The 23,131-nt window shown below is 43.0% G+C and overlaps 1 protein-coding gene across 1 annotated transcript in view; it reads left to right on the top strand.

Annotated features, from left to right (window-relative positions):
* Positions 1-23,131, top strand: part of GMCL1 (germ cell-less 1, spermatogenesis associated) — a 115,014-nt gene that overhangs the window by 81,322 nt on the left and 10,561 nt on the right. Inside the window, exons 11-13 of the mRNA XM_066593038.1 lie at positions 440-509; positions 6,871-6,946; positions 14,472-14,617. Of these exons, the coding sequence (XP_066449135.1) occupies positions 440-509; positions 6,871-6,946; positions 14,472-14,617 (292 nt within the window). The remainder of the gene's footprint in view (positions 1-439; positions 510-6,870; positions 6,947-14,471; positions 14,618-23,131) is intronic.

The following is a 23,131-nucleotide window of genomic DNA, read 5'->3' as shown; positions in this document are numbered from 1 at the left end:
AGAATGTGTAGCCAGAAAAATGTGGTGATTGTAGGTTTATTTTCAAAATCTGAAGAGCACTTGTTAAATTGTGATAAATTTCAGCAGTGAAGAAAAGTGATATTCAGCTCACTTAAGTGCCGATAGGCTGGTCGGATAAGCAGGGCTGCACCGTGTCCATACATATAAAACTGGAGTATGTGGTATGGATAAAACTGTAGGCGTTAGTATAGATCCATAGAATCCATCACATAGAGGTCATGGTCACCCATGAAGCATTTTAGCTCTTATTACAATTAGCATCAGAGGGTGGCTCATTGTGTAAGAGGTGAGCACGATGCCTACATGATGGATTATTAAGTATCGCTGATAAAGCCTCTACTTCTATCCGTGCTGGGTGCTGACATCTTCTATTCTGTAAGTTCCAGCAGTGAAGTAATGGTTTGGTTTGTCGTTGCAGAGTGGCTGTCCTCCGTGTACAAGCAGCAGTGGTTCACCATGCTCCGGGTTGAGCAGGATAATGACACCGGGTGAGTATGCCATACTTGCGGATGATATATTGCTTTATTCAAGAACATGGCATAAACTACTGGTACACACAGACTACCATGAGGAGTAAACAAGTCATGACGTTGGGTCATCTCCAGCTGATGGGGTAGTTAGAGACATTCGCGTTGGCCTAAATGACACTTCGTCTTGGCTTCCATTACACTCTTCTTGCAGCAACCGTAGAGGTGCATGGGTATTCCTCCGAATGTTGCATGTCCCATCTCTTTCATTACAAAGGTGCTCTACCCCATGAAGCCTGTAGCTCTACCAAGTGCATGACTCCTAAATAGTCCACCTAAAAGCTGTCCATTTTGTGCAAAAAGTGGGATTTGATCCCGTCCAGTTTTCTCTATTTCCTTCTAATTGATCCATTCTTGATCCATAACTGACCGCTCTGACGTGGGCTGTTTATATGGCCTTACATACGAATCTGTCGCAAATAGTTTTGTCCCAAATCTAACATATCAAAGATGGGATAGTTCGCGTCGCCCTAGTTCTGTCCGATAACGGCAGTCATCCTCCTTTTTTTCTACTTCAGTGTTTCTCAACTGAAGTCCTCAGGGACCCCCAACAGGTCATTTTTCAGGATATCCTCTAGTAAGAACACCTGTGGCAATGTCTGAGGCACCGCCAATAATTACATCACCTCTACAATACTGAGGTTATCCTGAAAACATGATGTGCTGAGGACTGGAGTTGGGAAACACTGATCTACCAGGCATTTGTCAGCTGAGCTACAGAGGAAAACCTCACGTCAGATCAGTTCTGTATTGCCAACATAGTAGCATAGAATTGTAGACTGAAAGAGGACCATGTCCATCTAGTTTAGCATGTTTCCACCTGCCCTTGTTGGTTCAGAGGTAGGCAAAAAAAAAAAACATTGATGCAGAAGCCAATTTAGCCCATTTGGGGGAAACCATTCCTTGCCGACTCCATAATGGCAGTCAGAATAATCCTGGATCAACGTTTGAAAGTTCCTACCTGACTCCAAGACCAGCAGTCCGAAGATCCCCGGATCAACAACCCTTCTGGTTATTTAATGCCTATATCCTGTAATATCATAGTGCTCTAGAAAGGAATCTAGTCCCCTCTTGAACTCCTCTATCAATTTTGCCATCACCATGTCCTCAAACAGAAAGTTCTGCAGTCTCACTGCTCTGAGGGCTAATGCCCACGGGTGGATTTCTGCCACGTTCCCCACGGCAGAATAATGCAGCTATTAGGTTCTATTGAACCTAATAGCTTGTCTGCCATGGTTTTCCACTGCGGAGGTCTCCATTAATATAGTATCAATGGAGACCGCAGAAAAATGCGCGTTTTTCTGCGATCACCAGCGGGAACTTTTTGTTTACCACCGTGGTACTCCCACGTTGTAAATCTGCAGCGTATCCCGCTCTGTCCGTGAGCCCTTACAGTAAATAATACCCTTCTATGTTGATGAAATCTTCTTTCCTCTAGATGTAGAGGATGTCCTCTTGTTACAGTCGTAGTTCTGGGTATAAACGGATATTTTTGGATCCTATAACAATAAAACTTTACAGCCTTCATGCAAAACTTTGTGCCTTCTTAAATAATTGCGAGGCCCGAAATACCTGGGCATTATTAAATAGCAGCGCTGTAACGCTGATCCTTGCGCCTGGCAGCAGCCGAGTCTCACCTTCGCTATCTTATCAGCCTCACAAAGGTTCCCCAGCTCCTTGAGTGTGGAAGTGTTCAGCGTTGTCCCATGGGAGAGCCCAGCTAGCTACAAATAGGCCGTGTCACCTGAGGTCACCTGTGAAGTATCTTCTCATTGCCAGACTTCTGAGACATAGCTTTTCTTGATGAACTGTGGAAATGATAGATGGTGCAAGAAATTCAAAGCGTCTTGGAATCACTATGTGGCAAAACCTGCAAATGAAGCCAGATGATATTCAGGAGGAAGACGTCTCGCTGAACCTTAAGATTGCTTTTATGTTGCCTGCAAATTTGCATAGGACGACCTTCTAGATTTTGACCGAGGGGCCTCTAAATGTTACCTCTTTATGGGCTAGTTTAGACCCTGGATCAATTTTTTTTCCTTTAGTCATTTATTTTTTTCTGATCCTCCTCATTTCTGCGGCCGTTCCAAATTTAAGGGGTTGTCTGAGATACAAGTTTTGTCTAAAAACCGCTGCCCAAGTGAATACAACATAACATAAAACTTACTCGCCTCTCCTCCCAAGTCTCCTGCCAGCGGCTCTGGATCTTACTGTGACGTATATTGCTTACAGGCTGCATCCAGCGCGTGACGTTCTGTATACCTGCCGCTGCAGCCAATGACAGCTCAGCGATTACCTTTTATTGTGTTGTGCCATATTACAACAAATCTGATATTGGTGGGAGGACACGAAAAAAGATACTCCCCTTCCCTCTGGTTTTAGAAACTGGTGTGCTGGAACGTTTAATAATAACAGTAATAATAGCCCATTGACCGTTGGTATACATAGATTGTTTGTTTGATCATAACTCTTATGTATCCATCGACGTAGATGTCTGGGGGCTTGTTTTTTGCAGGGCAAGTTGTATTTTTCTATGGTACCATATAATGTACTGAAAAACTCTAAAAAAAATTACATTACTTATTGAGCACTGTGTACTCGGGGAAGCAGAAGGCAGAAAGGGTTAAATAACCCCAAGGAGAAGGAAAGAGGGCTATCGGCTGTCACTAACAGCTGATAATCAGTTCCTGCCTCTGATTGATTGCAAAGGCAGGAGGCTTAAAGCGCCGCCATAATTTTACATACGGTAAATTTACAGTGCCTGGTCCTGAACGGGTTAAACTTTCCTAATTTTTTATTTTTTTTTTGTCTATAAGCAACTAATTGAATTTAGCGTTCCTAAAGTCTAGTATTTTTGTAGCTCCTCTATAAAACTCTCTTTTGAAACACAAGTTGAAATGTACTCTATTCTGGTCACTATTTCCCAGGTGCCCCCCAACCCTCACCCCTGTTGTTCTGTTAGGTCTGTTGGTTAATATTAAGTCCAAAATGTCCGTCCCTCTAATTGGGTCTGCCCAAGTTGGGTAAGGTAATTATCTTTATCTATTGACGGGAAGTTGTTACCTTTTATGTGAGCTGCAGGTTTCAGCTTCCAGTTTATATCCAGATAGTTAGTCTCCCATAAGAATTACCTCATTGTGATGGGGCAATTCATTATTTTTGCCTTAGATTTTCGGTGGCTTCTGTTGTATTACGTAGCCTTTAGAAAACGCCTGAGAATTTTTTTTTAGCTTTTGTCTCCATGAATCTCTACCTGTAGAGACTTCACGTGTTCATTTTCCTCACGTAGGGAGGACTTTCATAAAGATAAGCCTCCCCACCCCCCCACTTCCTCTTTTTTTATTTTTTTTTAAACAAAGTGTAACCCTGTAAGTTAACTTCCTAGTTACAAGTTATTCCCGCTATATCATAGTTTTCCTCAGATGTTACTACTTCCGGTTCAACAACCTTATTAGTCAGAGTTCTAGCATTATCATACAATGGTGGAGTTGAAACGCACATCTTGGGTTATTGGGTCCATCTCCTTGCTTAACGCAGGGTCACTGAATCATCCAAGACAGATGATTTATATTTGTCCAGCCTCTCTTTGAAGACTTCCATTGAAGGAGAACTCACCACCTCCTGTGGCAACGAGCTCCACTCATTGATCACCCTCACTGTCAGAAAGTTTTCTCTAACATCTAATATGCCTCCTCCCTTTCAGTTTCATCCCATTGCTTCTAGTATTTCCTTGTACAAATGAGAATAGGGCTGACCAACCAGACCCTCCTAGTAATCTGTCAATCCTATCCGCGATGTGTTGAACTCAAGCATCGGGAAGACAACGCAATGTTTGGCAATCCTGGTCTTTGTGGCACATTGCCTTGTCTGCCCTTTTAATAATTGAGTCTCTCAAGTAGACATTCCTCCGGCGGTTAGAGGCTATGTTGTGCTGCAGCAGAGTTAACCCTGTAATAGCGTCCCCCCTCATCTGCGAACTTTGCAAACTCATTGGGGGTGTGCCAGGACTAGCCATCCTGGATATCCTCCCTCTATCCCCCCTTTTATCTGTCACCCTAGCTAGCTGCCTGATTATCTTGCACTCCCATATCCACCCCCACATATGCTTCAGAGAGTGTCTGCTCAGCAGAAAACCCCTTTCCAGGTTGCCGTTGGATCTCGGTGTTTCAAGTTGTGCATTTAGATTCAGTATCTGGGCTTCCAAATGTGCAAAGTGCTCATGTTTTGTACAGCAGCATGCACCCTCGAACGGCTGTTCAAGAACTGCATGCATGGCACAAGATGTACACTGGATGACCTTGTCAATCATAGAGCACATTCTAAATAAGGATGGTACAGCTAAAAATCAAGTAAAAAATAGTGAATTAAATATGTGACTCCATTTTAAAGTCCCCCTCTTCTAGTCACACTTACTTAAAACAACCACACTTTACATCAAGCACACATTGCAACGCTCCAACAGTCGCTCTGTTTGGTTTAAACCGCTAGCAGCAGCAGTAACTCCTGAATTGAATCCTCGGTTTGGAAAAATTGATGTGGTCTCAAATAATTCTCGTGGATCACTGCTTGCAAGCAAGTATGAAATTGCTTGTTTCAGTCTCTTAAGTCAATGATTGCAAAATATTATAATCTGATTACGTTGAACTGTAGGATAAACCAGAAGTCACATCAGTTGATTTCTCTTGAGCCAAACTATTCTATAGGTTTCACGCAAACACAGCTTTGTACATGTGGCTGCTGATCTAGGTATAAGCCCATTTAAAGGAAACCTAGAAAAGGTGCTTCATGGGCAGACTTCCGTATAAAGCAAGCGGTTAGGAATGCTGATCTGCTCACCATTCATATACTACACTAATAGCGCATTGCTTGAATTCCCTAGACTCCTGCTTGGCTCAATGGATACTCACCTCTTGCGCAAATGCTGTAGCAGTTCAGAGTTGCATGTGGTGCGGACCATTGAGGAATCCCCTGTGATGCATCTTATCTCACCCGCGGAAGAGTTTAGTCCAGACTACAAACACCTTGTGAAGTGTTTACCACATAAAAGATAGAAGATGCAGCAAATTTAGCTTGATTGTGATAGCATGGTGCAGAAAGTTATCTTAATTGTTTAACCCTTTCCAATCCACTGTCTGACCTCTGAAGACATTATGATTTAAGGCTGTACAGCTCCAATGTTGGAAGACGTAAGTCGAGGTTCTCTTACTGTATATTGCCAGCCTCTCTGCTGTCAGAGTCTATCCAACGTGTCACCTCATGCAGTACTGGCTTTAGCCAGAAGATGGCGCCGTTGTATAACGGCAGAAAAAGAGTAAGCCCCCTAGGAAAACCAGGATACAAATTGGACTGGAAAGGGCTAATTGTCTATTCTCTTACCACAACAGAACTCTTTGCAAAGCAATTTAAAGTGTAAATAAACCTACTTGATAGCCTGTCATACCACAATATCACATGGCATTGAGAGTAAAGCAAAATGCATCTGTATCATGGGTGTTTCCTCTGATCCATGCCAAACGCAGCTTCGATTCAGTGCTGCATGACATTGGAGTACTTGATCCGGTGCAGTAAATGTCCTGTTGGGGGCCTTTTTATGTTGGAGAAACGGGACAAAAACTGAAAGCCAGGGTGAGATTGCATTGCCACACGATTAAAGAGAGAGAGACCGAATTACCTGTGACAGCATTTTTCTAGCCCCGGACACAACATATGAAAGTTATTATACTTAAAGGCAATTTAAGTCCCAACGTCACAGAAGAACTATAATTCAGAAGGAATATAATTTTATAACCACCTTTGGTACTATCAGAAACGGTACGAATCTTAGTTTTTGTTTTTTTTCCACATTAGTGGAGATTGAGATATGAGGAACCCAGAGCAGAGGTAACACGCTAGCCTGTTGGCCCCCTAACATCAATTTAGTGGCTATAAACTTTCACATTCCTTGTCACTGGACTAATTTACTGTTCTGCTCATCCCTCCCTGGTATCTATCTAAGTGCTATTAATCACAACATATCTGTGCCGTTTTATCTTTTCTTTGGTATTTATCCAAGTGCAAATTAAGTTCACCATGTTTGTGTCCTCCCACGTGATCATGTGTATATGTTTTAATATAAATACGTCTTTGGATCTGTTCCATTAAACCTGAGGAAGAACCCTGAGTAGGTTTGAAAGCTCGCTATAACATCATGTATTTTTGTTAGCCATTAAAAGGTATCATATCTACAAGATTACTTGGTTTCTCTTGCTGAGAACAGTCACAATTTGTGTCAAGAGACACAAGTGAGAACTCGTTGAGCTAATACTCCCATTCTCTGTCGTAGCCCTCAAGAAATCAATAAAGAAGAGCTGGAGAACAACAGTATGAGATGCGGCAGGAGACTTGCAAAGGACGGTGATGTAAGCATTAGAAGACCTTATTTTTCTTTCTTTTAACACATTTCTGGCAGTTGTGTGATTGTTTTCTTTTTTTATTCTCGCATGTAACCCGCTGACGTTTTTGACTGTTCCGTAAACCATTTCTGCATTTGTTCCCTCAAGGAATTTGATAAATAATAGATGGGGAACATTAGCTAAAAGATCTTTTTCAGTTCTGATGGGCGAGGTGCTGTGCAGAACTGTTTTACTTTGTAGTTTGCATTGGCATTTACAAGAAAATACACTCTTGGGCATATTTACTGTAGAACGGTATGTCGGTGTGTAATAATAACGCAGGATGCATTGTGTTCCACAGGCTCGCATATAGTGAACAAATGACAGCTGTTCAAGTGGGCTAGGAAAGTGGTGGAAGACATTTCTATACCAGTGCGACTTGAAAGCCATTCCATCCTTTTTCAGACACCTACAAACATGTATTGGGTGTTGGAGAAAGTGGACCTGGTTCTGTTCTTCTCTCTATTACTCCAGGAAATGGGCAGAACTGCACTGAACAGCGGACCTTCATGTACTATAGAGCCTACGTTTTCAATCTGTGGTAGTCTACAGGGTACACAGATATTCTCTTTCTGCACTTTTTAGGCTTATTACTCTGTGATGTAGACTTAGATGTAGTTTGAGGTAATTGATGCGTTTTGGGGTACTTAGTTTTTGAAACCTTTAAAGCAAAGAAGTCGCATTGAAAATGCAATCTGTGGGCAGCACCATATTGAGCAGGAGGAGTCGAGCAGACTGGTATGTAGTTGATGGGAAAAGTTCCAGTGTGATTTCCTAATTCAAATCTTCGCTTATTCTGGACTTAAAGTCCAGTGGGTGGTCCTGCTTGGTGTTTGACAGCTTAAGTGTCCAGTGGGCTGTCCTATCGGTGATGGACAGCTATGCTTGTATTTGTGTGCACGGAGAGCTGTCAATCACTGAATAGGAACTCCTACTGGACTCCTTAAGGCGCTTTAAGACTGAACATTCGTTCAAAAAAATAGTTAAAATGAATGAAAGTAAGGCCGGCTTCACATGAGCGTGACGGGCTCCGCCGCGGAATATTCCGCGGCGAAGCCCGTCAAGGCGCCCCCCAGAGACCCCATACTTACCAGCGGAAGATAGCGTGAAGACGCTTCCCCGCCCACCACCGCGTCATGTGACACGCCCACCGCGTCACATGACGCGGCCGGCCATGTCACGTGACGCGCCGGCCGCGTCATATGACGCAGCGGCGGTAGGCGGGAAAGCGTTTTCACGCTATTTTCCGCTGTGTTACAGCGGGAGATAGCGTGAACGGACGGCTTCTATTGACTGCAATGGAAGCCGTCAGCGTGTACACCCGCGCCAAATAGAGCATGCCGCGGGTGAGGACGGGAGATTTCACGGTGCGGAATTCCGCGGTGGAATTCCGCATCGTGAGCATTGTGCTATTAGGTTCAATAGAACCTAATAGCAGCGGGCAATGCAGCGGATTTTCGCCGCGAATTACGGCGGTTATCTGACCATCTGCACCCATATCTTCAGGAAGCAAACGAAGATGTAAGGAAAGCGCCACAGAGTGCAACAGTCTACGCTCACCTGGTGTAGACCCCAGGGCCCAATGATTGAACACCATCAGAAGGCTCATAGATGAGACGCCTAGGGTTCCATCAGCCGAATCCTATGCTGGTTGCATCCACTTGGTGAAGGGGAGAGCTGCAAAGATACTGGAGGATCTCTAAAGAGAGATTTACCCCCAGTGTAGGAAATGAACAAAAGAAAAAATGGGTCAAAATCCTGCACTTCTAGGATGGCTGAAAACAAGCAATGACCGTATGTCCCAGAAAGATCCCCAGTGGATCTAGTAGACACTTACTTTGAAGGAGGGGTGTGTGATCGTCAGTAGCCCCCTCCTAGTAGTGACGTCTTGTATAATTGAAGCAATAATGCTAGGGTCCTCTCACCGGGGTGACAGCTGGAAATACTCCTTTATTTTCAGTGTTATGGCAAAGCGTTTTGTTGCACGCAGGCACCTTTCTCAAGCCGGACCAACCTACTAAGCGACAGACCTTTAAATACTATTTACCTTTGGCAGCTTTCCACAGTTAAAATTTTCCCCCGCTCTGCTCAGTGGATGGAAGGGGGCGGTATGGTGGGCGCGTCAGACCGTGACGTGATCCCATCCCAGGGAAACCTTCATGTGACAGGTGGAACACACGTACGCGCTCCATTGGAGCCCCCTCCTCCTACCACTATGAGCTGCATTTTCTACATGGTGGAACGCAACGTGCATTCCATCTCTGTCGTTTTGTATGTTTGTCCGGCTTGAGAAAGGTGCCTGCGTGCACCGAAACGCGTTGTCGTAACACTGAAAATAAAGGAGTATTTCCAGCTGTCACCCCGGTGAGAGGACCCTAGCATTATTGCTTCAATTATACAAGATGTCACTACTAGGAGGGGGCTACTGACGATCACACACCCCTCCTTCAAAGTAAGTGTCTACTAGATCCACTGGGGATCTTTCTGGGACATACGGTCATTGCTTGTTTTCAGCCATCCTAGAAGTGCAGGATTTTGACCCATTTTTTCTTTTGTTCATTTCCTACACCGGGGGTAAATCTCTCTTTAGAGATCCCCCAGTATCTTTGCAGCTCTCCCCTTCACCAAGTGGATGCAACCAGCATAGGATTCGGCTGATGGAACCCTAGGTGTCTCATCTATGAGCCTCCAGTTATGAAACGTCACTAGTAGGAGGGGACTACTGACGATCACACATCCCTCTTTCAAAGTAAGTGTCTACAAGATCCACTGGGGATTTTTCTGGGACATACGGTCATTGCTTGTTTTCAGCCATCCTAGAAGTGCAGGATTTTTACCTATTTTTTTCTTTTGTTCATGTCTTCCCTGACCACAGTGCCATAGGTCAACAGGACAGCTCTCTGTATCATTGAGCTCAAATTACTAGGTAGTGGTTAGAGGAACACACTGTCTTGGTCCCCAAACTTACTGGACTGTAACCCCATTGAAAAGATTTGGGATTAGTTGGAAATGTGCACCAAATAGTGGATCTGCTGCAGCGGGCATGGGTCTAGTTAAGTATGGATGATGTTCACCACCTTGTGCAATCTTTTCCCTGACATCTGAAAGCTGTGATCAACCAAAACACATGCACCAACCTGTTATTGTAGGTGTTCCTAATACAATGCTAGTTCACCCTATAGCCACTCTTTATCCTTGCTCTTGGAGCAGGATGGAATCCTAAGCAGGGGACCCTCCTCTATGATGTCCAACACCGTTTACCTTCTCCAACCTTCAGGATGTGTACTTGGGTGCCACGTTTTGAGATGCTTTTAAGATGGAATGATTACACTGCTCAACAGCATTTTTGCATCTGGTGTGCGATATATCAGTTCTTATGGATTTTTGGGTGTAGAATCTGAATTTACCTTTAGAAATGATGTATCACGTAAGGTTTTTATGTAATTTAAAATTTTTTCACTTTTTAAAAAAAGGTTTTTGTGTTTTGTGCTAATTTTCTGGTGAATTATTTATATAAAAATAAATCAGTGACTAAGCTAAACCCTTTTTTTAATGTAATACATGTGGATAAAGTTCAAAAAATGGTCACTAGATGGCAGAACAATGTAGTTGAGCAGCAAGGTTACTGACATGAGCCTATCTGTACTGCTGTTTAGTGTTTGCTGTAATCTGCATGAAGCACTTCTCTTCATTCTTACCTCAGCCTATCGGTATTTTTTTTAGTTTAATTCACAAATACATTACCAGAAAAACATTATTGAGTTCTGAGTGTCATTTTTTTTTGTATCTAAAACCAGACAATATTTGGCAATACTGCGTTATTGTCTATGTATTAGTGTGATCTATCTCAGAAATAGGACGTGATAGAATCTGATTCTTCCACTGAATTCAGTACCCCAAAATTAGTTAGATTAACCTGTTTCCAAACCAGACACAGAAACGGTTTTTTGATTTGTTTGACCAGTGTTCAACAAAAGTTAACACTAATCGTTCAGTCGATGAACGAGAAACATGCGCCCCTCGCTCATCTTTCAGTTTCAGCCGGACTAAAAATGATCGTTGGCTCGTTGACATGTAGTTCCGTTTAAACAGCACTAGTTCAGTGTTCTACATAGGAATGTGAAACGCTAAGCGAGAAGTGAGTCGCAACGACGAATCTGCCTGTCTTAACAGGCTGCGTGACCGTGAACGAGCTGCTGATGACGTCACCAGCTCGTTCACTCACGCAAATGAGGATCGTTGCGTTATCGTTCCATCTAAAAGGAAAGGGAATGAATCCATGAACAAATAAGATGAGACGTCGCCTCTGTGATGGGGTTCTACCTTTTATTGTTGCTTATCTAAAGACATCAGCGCACACGTTCTTGCAGTTAGCAGAAAATGTCCAGACTGGGCAGAACGAGACGTGTGGCGGTTTATAGTAGATGTTCATGGTTCGTTTACCAGAATATTGATTTTTGAAGGAAGATAAATGGGGGACACGAAGATCAGAATGTCTGCTCTTACCGGTCTGACCTCACATGACGCAGGCTGCCGGGACAAGCTGGATATACAACCAGTCTCCATCATTACAGAGACCAGCAGATAAAACCTTTCAGCCAATACTAATGAGCCTGTCCCAGTAGAGCGCTTTATTTCTCATATGCCGTAATCAGCGCTCTATCTTTATACATGGTATATAATTACTCTGTCTGCGTGAAGGTTATTATATGAATGCAGATTTCTATGTAATACTATTTTTAGGCTAGTATCACTATGAATATCCCTCTAGCAGCGACCTTGATACATACTATGTAGTATAATGGACTGGTTCACATGCAATTAATTTTCAAAGCACTAGTCAAGTTTTTTGGGGGGCAAATTCTATTGATGACCTATCCTCCAGGCAGGTCATCAATAGTTAATTGCCAGGGAGCTGCCACTCAGGATCCCCTATAATCAGCTGATCGTATCGGCCGCTGTCAGTACAGTGGGGTTACAGGCGGAAGTGTCATAGAGGGCTTTACTCCCATTGAAATCAATGGAAGCTAAAGTCTCCTGTTACACTTCCACGTCTTACCGGTGTCAGAGGTGGAAGTTCCGGTAGTATGATAGGCGGCTTAAGCTTCCATTGATTTCAATAGGAGCGAAGCAGTCTGATTCCTCCAACTGTGTTGGCAGCGTTCGATCCTGATGCACTGACAGCAGGCCGGGCAGTCAGCTGATTACCAGGGATCCCGATTGGCGGACCCCCATCCATCTACTGGTGGCCTGTCCTCAGGAAAGATGATTAATAGAATTTGCCCAGAAACCCTCTTGACTATAGAACTCTGTACATATGAAAGGGGTTGATAGTAAATTGCATAAGAAGAAAAAAAGGGGTACCATAAACTTGAACTACAAGAGGGACAGGGGGACACTGACATCTACAATCTACAGGGAAATGGGGAGCGAGACAGTAGATGTTTATACTACCACATATGAGCAGTCTATTATCATGTCACAGAAAAAGGCAGTCTATATTATACATATATACCCTTAGGCTGTCTGTCCATGGGCGGGTTTTCATTGCTTTCCCAGCGGCGATAATCCGGCCGTGGGGAACGCAGTGAATGCTCTCCATAGTGTTGCTATAGAGCGCTTACCCCCCCCCCCCCCCCCCCTGTCCATGAGCGGAGAATCACTGCAATTCTCGCTCGTGGCCGCAGCATGCTACGATTTGCCGTGATTCTCCGCAGTCATTCTATCTGTCAAATAGGCTGACAGCGGAGATCCGTTTGCCGGCTCCTGCTCCTGGGTGGCGGCATCCCGTGGCGGATCTTGGACATTTTTGAGAAAACAGTTTGCAGGATGAATGGAGGGAAATACCAGTTGAAGTGTATCAGATGTTAGTAGAATGTATGCCACAGGTTAGCAGGTTTATTGGGTATCTGATGAAACAGCAGATTTTTCTTCAGCTGCGATTATCTTATTTTCAAGAGATCTTGTAATAAGTGGGATGGCTCAAACTGAGAAATTTTTTTTTTTCAATAGGGAAGTTTTACCATACAAGAACTGATGCGTTTACCTGATGAGTGTGTTAGGTCACATTTGTGTTCTGGTTTTCATTGTACTCCTCCATTTATGGGTGCAAGATAATGGATTCCCTGCCTGAACTGATCCATCTTGTGGCAGAATCAAATGGTGCCGAATGGACCCCATTGACTATAACTGGGTCTATCCGGCTTCCATTATGCTTTCCAGCATTTGAATTAGTACATCATGCTGAGATATTATGCCATTTCTGAATGGAGCCTCCGACACAGATGTCAGTGTGGCCTAATGTGGTTACAAGGTATAACCTTCTATACACCATGTTTCCCTAATAATAAGACACTATTAATTTTCGCCTCAAAAGAGGCACAGTGCCTTATTTTCGGGGGGTGTCTTATACTTACCCAGCTGCCGACGTCTGTGTCCCTCTCTCCCTCCCGCTGGTCCCCACGCTGCTGCAGTCCTCAGCGCTGACAGGATTCTCTTCTGGTAACGGAGCTTTGAATACCCCGCCTCTGGTAAGCGCTGGGATTGGTTTATCGAGCGCCAGCCAATCAGAGCCGGCATTCGATGAACCAATGGCAGCCATTCAGTGATGTCATTCATGATCGTCATTCATGATCATCATTGAATGATCGAGTGCCGGCCAATCACAGCGCTCTTACTGGAGGTGGGATATTCAAAGCCCCATTACAAGAAGAGAATCCTGTCGGCGCTGAGGACTGCAGCCTGCCACAGCATCAGGAGACCAGCGCGCGGGACACAGACGCCAGCGGCTAGGTGAGTATTGCTTGTTTTTTATAAACCTAGTGTAGCTAGGGATTATTTCAAGCCCCCTCCCCCTGAAAATAGTGGTAGGGCTTATTATTGGGGTAGGGTTTTTTTTTCAGGGAAACATGGTAGTTGCAATAGACATTTAAGGCCTCATGTCCACGGGGAAAATAATAATTAAAATCCGCAGCGGATCACCCGCGCGCGGATCCGCGCCCCATAGGAATGCATTGACCACCCGCGGGTAGCTAAATACCCGCGGATGGTCAATAAATGTGAATTAGAAAAATCATGGAGCATGAAAAAAAATGGACATGCTCCATTTAGGTGCGGATCACGCTCCGGATGGCCCCATTGATCTCTATGGGGTGCGGGAAATCCGCTGCGGGTGTTAAATGCCATTTATTTGGGTGCGTGAAATCTGCATGCGGATTACAAGTTTGGCTTCTTTTCAGTGGCCTTGCATTTTTTTTCACGCGCAGATGCAAAAATGACATCCGCGTGCATACACGCGTGAAAAAAAACGCATCCGCGTGTCATCCGCATGCAATAAAATACTATTTTAAGCTCATCCGCACTGCATCCGCGGCCCAAATCCGCGTTACAAATCCGGAGCAGATTTGATTTTCCCCGTGGACATGAGGCCTAATACCCTAGCTGTCTTCCCTCCATTCTACACATCTCTTGACTTCTGTCTTTCCTGTTCCAGTATTGTTGGAGGTGGACTGGCTTCAACTTTGGTTTTGACTTGCTGGTCACATACACAAACCGCTACATCATTTTTAAGAGGAACACCTTAAATCAGCCGTGTAGCGGTTCTGTCAGTCTGCAGCCGCAAAGGAACATTGCATTCAGGTAAGATATTCTCTTTCTATTATGAGTAGAGGTATTGTGGAGGAAGAAAAAAAACAACTTGTATTTACGGTCATAACTGCAGATTACTTTGTTTCCCTACCAAATGAATGATCCTGTTTACAGTGCGGGGAGGTTAAGTATCGGCAGTAAACCTAAAGTACAGTACTAAATAATGCAGAATGAGTAAGGCTGGAACAGGAGGGAACAGCATATTGTACACATGGGGAGATATGTGCTAAGTTTGACTTATAGATGTTGGTGACTTCCTTTCGCTTATTTAGCGCTTGCGTCTTCTACTGCGCTGTACAGAGTGTAAGCACACCATTACCCGTTTCCCATGATTTTTAGCCCATTTTACTTTTCAGCCTTCTACATCTCCACTTGGCAAACTCTTCAAAAAAACAAAATGTTTAAGAATTTCATAGAATCAGAGCTGAAAAGGACCTCCAGGGTCATCGGGTCCAACCCTCTGCTCAGTGCAGGGTTCACTAAATCATCCCAGACAGATATCTGTCCAGCCTTTGTTTCTTCACACATTTATTTCAACAGAAATGTAGCGGAGCGAATTGCACATTTTAAGACTCCCTGATGTTCCTTGACTATTCTTTCCCCAAAGGTCATCTTGAGGCGGACTTTTTCTTAATCTCTTCACCCACCCTATGACCCATAGGTATGTCCTGGGTGCGAAGGAGTTTGTATGGCGCAAGATCAGTAGCCAAGCTCACTCCATACATGGCTGTTGTAAGCTGTCTTTTGACAGCTAACAGCCATGAACCACAGTCACAGTTAACCCTTTAAATGTACCGGTTGGCATTTATAGGTCCTGAAAGGTCCCTCTGTGATGAGATCACAAGGTGTTATTCAGATGCAACCCATGGCCTTCTAAAGGTCCCAGGGCTGCTGTGCATTTCTGGCTAATAAGATGGGTCTGTGGTCTGTCCTAATAGAATGCCTGCAGAAATACTATATATTGCAATACTGAAGTATTGCAGTGTATGGTATAAGTGATCAAGCATGGGGACTTAGGCCTCATGTCCACGGGCAAAAGAAGAATTAAAATCCGCAGCGGATTTTAACTCTTCTCCTGCCCACGGATCCGCATCCCATAGGGATGCATTGACCACCCGCGGGTAGATAAATACCCACGGATGGTCAATAAAAGTGATTCTAAAAAAAATGGAGCATGACAAAATCTGGACCATGCTCCATTTTCGTGCGGGTCTCCCGCGGGCTTCTATGGAAGCCACCCGGATCCGCGGGAGACCAAAATCGGAATTTACTCACCTGCTCCGGATCTTCCCTTCGCCGTGGCTTCATCTTCTCTCCGCGGCCGGCGCATGCACGTGGCACGCAACCGACGTGCCCTGCGCATCCGCCGAGCCGAAGAAAGAAGATCCGGCCGCGACGGAGAGAAGATGAAGCCGCGGCGAAGGGAAGATCCGGAGCGGGCGAGAGGTGAATTAACTCTTATTTTTATGCCTCATGTCCGCGGGGCAGGAGGGACCCGCTATGGATTCTCCATGGAGAATCCGTAGCGGGCCTGATTTTCCCCGTGGACATGAGGCCTTAATTCATCTTTTACTTTTTTTTTTTTTTTTTAAGTCTTTAGTATTGTACAAAAAAAAAAACCTTCCCCATATTTATAATTAAAAAACAAAAAACAAAACCCCAAAACATATTTGCTATCTCCGTATGTATAAAAGTCCATATCAAAATAACATTTAACCCGCACAGTTAATGTCAGAGGAAAAAGAACAAAAAAGAGTTGCACTTTTTTTTTCTTGTATTGCTATCTCCCCCCCTTCCCCTTCCCAAAAAAAGAAGTCCATATGAACTGATACAAGATGGAGATGATAGAAACCACAGACTGTCCCACAAAAGTTATGAGCCCTGTCACAAACTCCATTGATTAAAAGATAGAAAATATAAAGTTCTGGTGGTCCAAAGATGGCGGCAGAAAATATATTTTTTAAATATTTTATTTTTTAGAAGCAGTAAGCCCAAAAAGCTATATAAATTTGGTATTGCCATGATTGTAGTGACCACAAAATAGTTTTAATTTTTGCTGCAATTTGTACACCATAAAAACATCCCCAAAGATGGGAAAATGGGGTATGATTTTTGTCTTTCAATCTACTAAAGCTTTTAAGTAAAGTACAATTGAAAAATACAACGGATTCTGCAAAAAACAAGCCCACCGACAGCTACGTTGACAGAAATAGAGTTTTATGATTTTTTTTGAAAGTGGGGAGGAGGCTGGGAAACTGCGTCCTTAATGCAATAAAGATGTAAGTAAGTTGAGTCTAGTTGCTAGGGATGTTCTGCCTGACAACCAAACCGTCAGAATGGAGTATGCTGACAAGAACAGCACTGTGCTGACAGAAGAGAAGGGTTAAAACCTCTTTCTAGCAGACAAATCATGCTGTTCTCTCCATCTTTTGGTTGACATATTAGAGAATTGCTTTTTTTTACGAAATTCTTAACATTTCCGTGGTCCAAAGAGACTTTTATTTTATTTTGGGTAGTTTTTTTTTCGTTTACTTTTAAAGTGTTGATTTATGATATAAGGTTGTAGTCCTCATGGACAACATGTAACCAAGTTGGGGAATAAACAAACAATAAACAGTGAGGGCGCCATAGCAAGCATGTAACCGGAATATCTAGACATAGGAGCATTGTTTAAAATGTTTTCTTTTTAAGAATTTGTTTCTTTGTGATCTAATTGAGAAGGAAGAATGGGAAGCATTTAAAGTGACCAAGAAATCACTGGAGCAGGAGGAACACCAGATGGTCAAACTGAATTTGTCACTGTAGGGTTCAGAACTAAAATATAACTTTTATTGAATCTTTATAAAAAAAGCACTTGATGAACAAGTCTCAAATAGGACACACCTATAGCTAAGAGAGAGTACTCCTTAAACAAAATTCCCAGAGATGACGGAATGGCCGTATTTCGGGATAGAGAATTTAAAGCTATACAGCTTTAAAAGGAGTAGACCATAGAAGGTTCAAAACAATCAGTGATTTGCTACAGAATTATGTAGTGTAGCTATAACCTTTTACTCAAAGGGTCAAACTAGCTAGTACGTTCAGAAGTTTCTCAGAACACCAACAACCTCGAGAAGTCTCCGTAGCCCTCTAATCGAGGGGTTAACTCGGTGATTGGGTTCAGAATTTTTGGAACTTCACACGTTACCCCTGCCTAGTTTAGTGCACAGAGGTATACATAAATCCCTCTAAATTGCACTTCAATAGAGACTTCAGGGTAATCTCAGCAGAAAAGAGAAGATCCACTCCTCCCAGATCTAGTCCACTATATATAGATAACTTCCCATGTGGCTATATCTGATGGAGAATAGACCATTGATAACTTAGAAAAAATTCCAAAATTGATTACTTCCAATCCAAAATAAGGAGAGGAAAGATAATCCATCAATTATATGGAATAGTCTTAGGACGTCACTTCTTAAGAAAAATTACGCGGTTCGACGCGTTTCTGCTACAGTTAGAGTAGCGTCATCAGGAACCAAATTCCATATCTGGACGTCAAAAAGTCAGTAAACAACATCCTTAAACTGCTCGACAAAAATTAAATGGTAGCGGAAGTTGTAAAGGTAAAGGAGAGGTAGACGATGCTAGCATTCAAAGGGTTAAATATCCCCCAGAGATTCCCCCCTAGAAAGCAATAAGAACGAGAGAAGGTAGCAGCACCAGCCTCTGTGGTAGGCTGGCGGCTAATCCAGGATGGATGAACACAGAACTTGCACACATGTTAAAAACAAAGAAAAATATGTTTATCAAATAGAAAGAGGGGGGAATATCTAAAGAAGAATATAATAAGTTAAAAGCTAAAGCTAATAATGAATTTAGGCTTGCAAATGAAGCCAAAAGCAATAAAAAAAGGATTTTGGGTGTGTGTCAAAAGTCAAACATGATATTGGATGCTTACAAGATGAAAATGGTGAATTGGTTAACCCTTTCCAATCCACTGTCTGACGTCTGAAGACATTATGATTTAAGGCTGTACAGCTCCGATGTTGGAAGACATCCGTCGGGGTTCTCTTACTGTGTATTGCCAGCCTCTCTGCTGTCGGAGCCTATCCAACGTGTCACCTCATGCAGTACTGGCTTTAGCCAGCAGATAGCGCTGTTGTATAACGGCAGAAAAAGAGTAAGCCCCCTAGGAAAACCAGGATACAAATTGGATTGGAAAGGGTTAAGAATGATGTTGAGAAAACCAAACTATTCCTATTTTGTATCTGTTTTCTCTCAGAAAGCAGATGTAACATCAACTGATTTTTCCCTGTGCTGTTGGTGCAATAAAAGAATGCAGGCTATCTATAAGCCGAGAGATAGTGAGGGAACACTTAGATAACTCAAATTAATTCAAGTCTCAAGGTCCAGATGAATTACATCCTAGGATACTAAAAGAAGCAGCAGAGGTAATTGCTGAACAACTTGCTGTAATCTTTGAAAATTCCCGGAGAACAGGAGAAGTCCCAGAAGATTGGAGAAGGGCAAATGTTGTCCCTATCTTCAAAAAAGGGAAGAAGGTAGATCCAGGAAACTACAGGCCTGTGAGTCTGACTTCTATACCGGGAAAGATCTTTGAACAAATGATTAAACCGCATATATGCAAGTACTTGGATGAAAATGCAGTAATTAACCAGAGCCAGCATGGGTGTGTAACAAACACATCATGCCAGACTAATCTAATTTCCTTCTATGACAGAATCACCAACTGGATTGATCAGGGAAATGCGATGGATATAGTATATCTTGACTTTAGTAAAGCATTTGACAAAGTATCTCATACCATACTTATTCAAAAAATGACCAAATATGGGATTGACAAGGCAACAGTTAGGTGGATTCACAACTGGCTGAGGGATCGTATTCAAAAAGTGGTGATAAATGGCTGCTCATCCAATTGGAAGAATGTCTCAAGTGGGGAACCACAAAGCTCTGCCTAGGCTCAGTGTTCAAGATTTTTATAAATGATCTGGAGGAGGGAATTGATGGGAAACTTATCAAGTTTGCCGACAACACAAAGCTATGAGGGATAGCTAACAATAGGGAAGAGAGAGAATATTCAGAAAGATCTAGAAAAGCTTGAACAGTGGGCAGTGACTAACAGAATGGTATTTAACAAGGAGAAATGCAAAGTCCTACATCTGGGCAAGAAAAATGAAAAAGCACATACAGAATAGGAGGAAGTGGGCTAAGCAGCAGCACATGTGAAAAAGACTTGGGTATACTAATACATCATAGACTGAATATGAGTCAACAATGTAATGCAGCAGCCAAAAAGGCAAACACAATTCTGGGATGTATTAACCCCTTAGTGACCAAGCCTGTTTGCGCCTTAATGACCAGGCCAAATTTTGCAAATCTGACGTGTCACTTTAACATGGAAAAACACCAGAAAGGTTTTGCATATCCAAGCGATTCTGACATTGTTTTTTCGCCACATGTTGTACTTCATTTAGGCAGAAAAAATAGACCGATAGAATTTGTTTATTTATTAAAAGCGCCAAAATTGGGAAAATTTTGAAAAAATTGTCATTTTTTTCACATTTCCAACTGCAATATCTTAAATATGTGCGAACATAATATAGAAATTTTTGCTAATATTTATATTTCCACCTGTTTACTTTATTTTGGGCGCACATTCGAAAAACTTTCGTGTTTTTTTTAACCATTTAGGAGACGTACAAATTTAACATTACTTTTTAGCATTTTGAGGAACACTTTGTTTTCCTACACCAAGCCAAGATTGGAAAGGCTCATGAGTGTCAGAATAATAGATACCCCCACAAATGACCCCATTTTAAAAACTACACCCCTTAGTGTATTCACTGAGGGGTGTCATGAGTATTTTGACCCCACAGTTTTTATTTCAGGAGTGAATTGAATTTAGAGGAGAAAAAGTAAAATTTCATATTTTTGCAAATCTATCATTTTAAAGACATATATATTTTTTCCTATAGTTTAGACGAAAATGAGGATTTACACCCCAAAATGGATACCCGTTTCTCCCGTGTTCATAAATATACCCATTGTGTCCCTAATGTTATATACCGAGTCCACAACGGAGCCCAAAGTGAAAGGAGTAGTCAGTGTCTTTCAAAACAGAAATTTTGCTTGAAGTCCTTTTAGACCCCATAGCACACATGTAGAGTTCTTGAGCGCCCAAAACCATGGAAAACCCCCACAAATGACCCCATTTTGAAAACTAGACCCATTAAGGAATTTATCTCGGGGTGTATTGCATATTTTGACCCCACAGTTTTTGAATGAATTCAAGCCAAGCAAAAGGAAAAAATTGTGATTTTCGTTTTTTTGGCAATTCTGTCATTTTATAAACAGCTTTTTTTTTGTACAGCACACATATGAATGAAGACTTGCACCCCAAAATGGATACCCCTGTTTGTGCTGTTTTCAGAAACATTCCCATTTTGGCCCTAATATTATGTCCGCATGCACAACGGGGCCCAAAATGAAAGGAGTAATCGGTGGCTTTCAGAACATAGATTTTGCTTGAAGTCCTTTTAGGCCCCATTGCCCACTTGTAGAGTTCTTGAGCGCCCAAAACCATAGAGAACCCCCACAAATTACCCCATTTTGAAAACTAGACCCCTTACCGAATTTATCTAGGGGTGTATTGTGTATTTTAACCCTACAATTTTTGAATAGATCTAAGCCAAACCTTAAGAACAAATTACAATTTTCATTTTTGGGCTATTGCGTCAATTTAAAAACAGTTTTTTTTGTACAGCACACATATAAATGAAGACTTTCACCCCAAAATGGATACCCCTGTTTGTCCCGTGTTCAGAAACATACCCATTGTGGCCCTAATAGACTTACAGGACACATGGCTAGGCCTACAATGAAAGGAATACCCGTTGGATTTCAGGGTACAATTGAATAAATTCCAGGCCCCATTGCCCACTTATAGAGCCATTGAGCGGCCAAAACTATAAAGAACCCCCTCAAATGACCCCATTTTGAAAACTAGACCCATTAACAAATTCATCTAGTGGTGTACTGCGTATTTTGACCCCACAGTATTTGAATGAATCTAAGCAAAGCAGAAGGAAAAAGTAACGATTTTCAATTTTTTTGGCAATTTTTTAAATTTAAAAACTGTTTTTTTGTACAGCACACATAGGAATGAAGACATTCACGCCCAAATAGATACCCCTGTTTGTCCTGAGTTCAGAAACCTACCCATTGTGACCCTAATTTACTTACAGGACCCATGACAAGGCCTATAAAGGAGGGAACACCCGTTGGATTTCAGGGCACAACTGAATAAATTCCAGGCCCCATTGCTTATTTGTACGGAATAAAAATTGACTCCCTAAAATCCCCCCCCCCCTCCCCCACACGCTCCGCGCCCTTTTCGGCGCTCGCAAGTCTTAGATAAAAGTAATAATGTGAACTGTGTGGTATTTCCGAAGACGGGGTAATTACGGAGGCTGGTTGGAATGGGCCCATGGGGCAATAAAACCGGGTATCCCCCCCTCCTCTCATGCTTTTTGGGGGTCATTTCTTGACCCCAGTGGCGGGTATGGGGTGTAAAAAGTGGCGTTCCTTGAGTCTCTGTAAGCTTGATGAGGTGCGGCGGTCTCACACAGAAGACGCTGAACAAGGTGCTCCTGGAACTGCATGAAGGCAAGCGTAAAGAGGGCTTCTTGTAAAATACGTATTACAGGTAGCGGTCTGAATAACGCCGGGCTCATGCAGCCGTAGGCGGAATCAGCTTTCCCGCAGCGGATCCCATCTGTGAAGCCCGGCTGTGACCCTGCGTACGGCCGCGTAATGTACTGCGCATAACTGCGTACTTACAGGGGCGGTCATGCGCAGTACACCTTTTTTTTGTTTGTATTTCCTGCACCATCGCTTAGCGATGACGCGGGTACCCACAGCCCGTACACAACGTTGTTGCGTATGGGCTGCGGGTATATCCATGACCATGGAGCACAATGGGCTCTATGTTGCGGCTATCCGCGGTAAAATAGAACCTGCTGCATTCTCTTTTCTGCGAATGGATTACACAATTCCAACCCGCTGATGTAAGCGGAATTGTGTAATCCAATGCGATTGATCTGCGTAATACCGCGGATCAGACGCATGCGGAATCCGTAATTCCTATCCGGTCATGTGAGACCGACCTATGTTAGAGCGCTACTTTTTTATTATGTGACCAGGGACCGCTCACAAGGCCACTCGTCACTGCTCCAGGCTCTCGGCGACCATTGGTCGCCAAGAGCAAGGAGATTTTAAATTTCCTTGGCTCCCCGACTCCTGCGCATGTGTCCGGTGTTTTGCCGGCGGTCGCATATGCAGAATCCGGGAAAGTTCACGGAGGAAGATCGCGTCGGGGTGCAAATACGGAGGCCTCTGGTAAAAAGTTTCATCTCCTCTCACCGATCGCATCAGTGAGGGGAGATGAAACTTCAAATTTTTTTTTTAAAACTTTTACGTGATCGCCATTATCCATTGAAT

Source organism: Eleutherodactylus coqui, chromosome 2, assembly GCF_035609145.1.
Source record: "Eleutherodactylus coqui strain aEleCoq1 chromosome 2, aEleCoq1.hap1, whole genome shotgun sequence".
NCBI lineage: Eukaryota > Metazoa > Chordata > Amphibia > Anura > Eleutherodactylidae > Eleutherodactylus > Eleutherodactylus coqui.
This window is presented reverse-complemented; position numbering and strand designations above follow the sequence as displayed.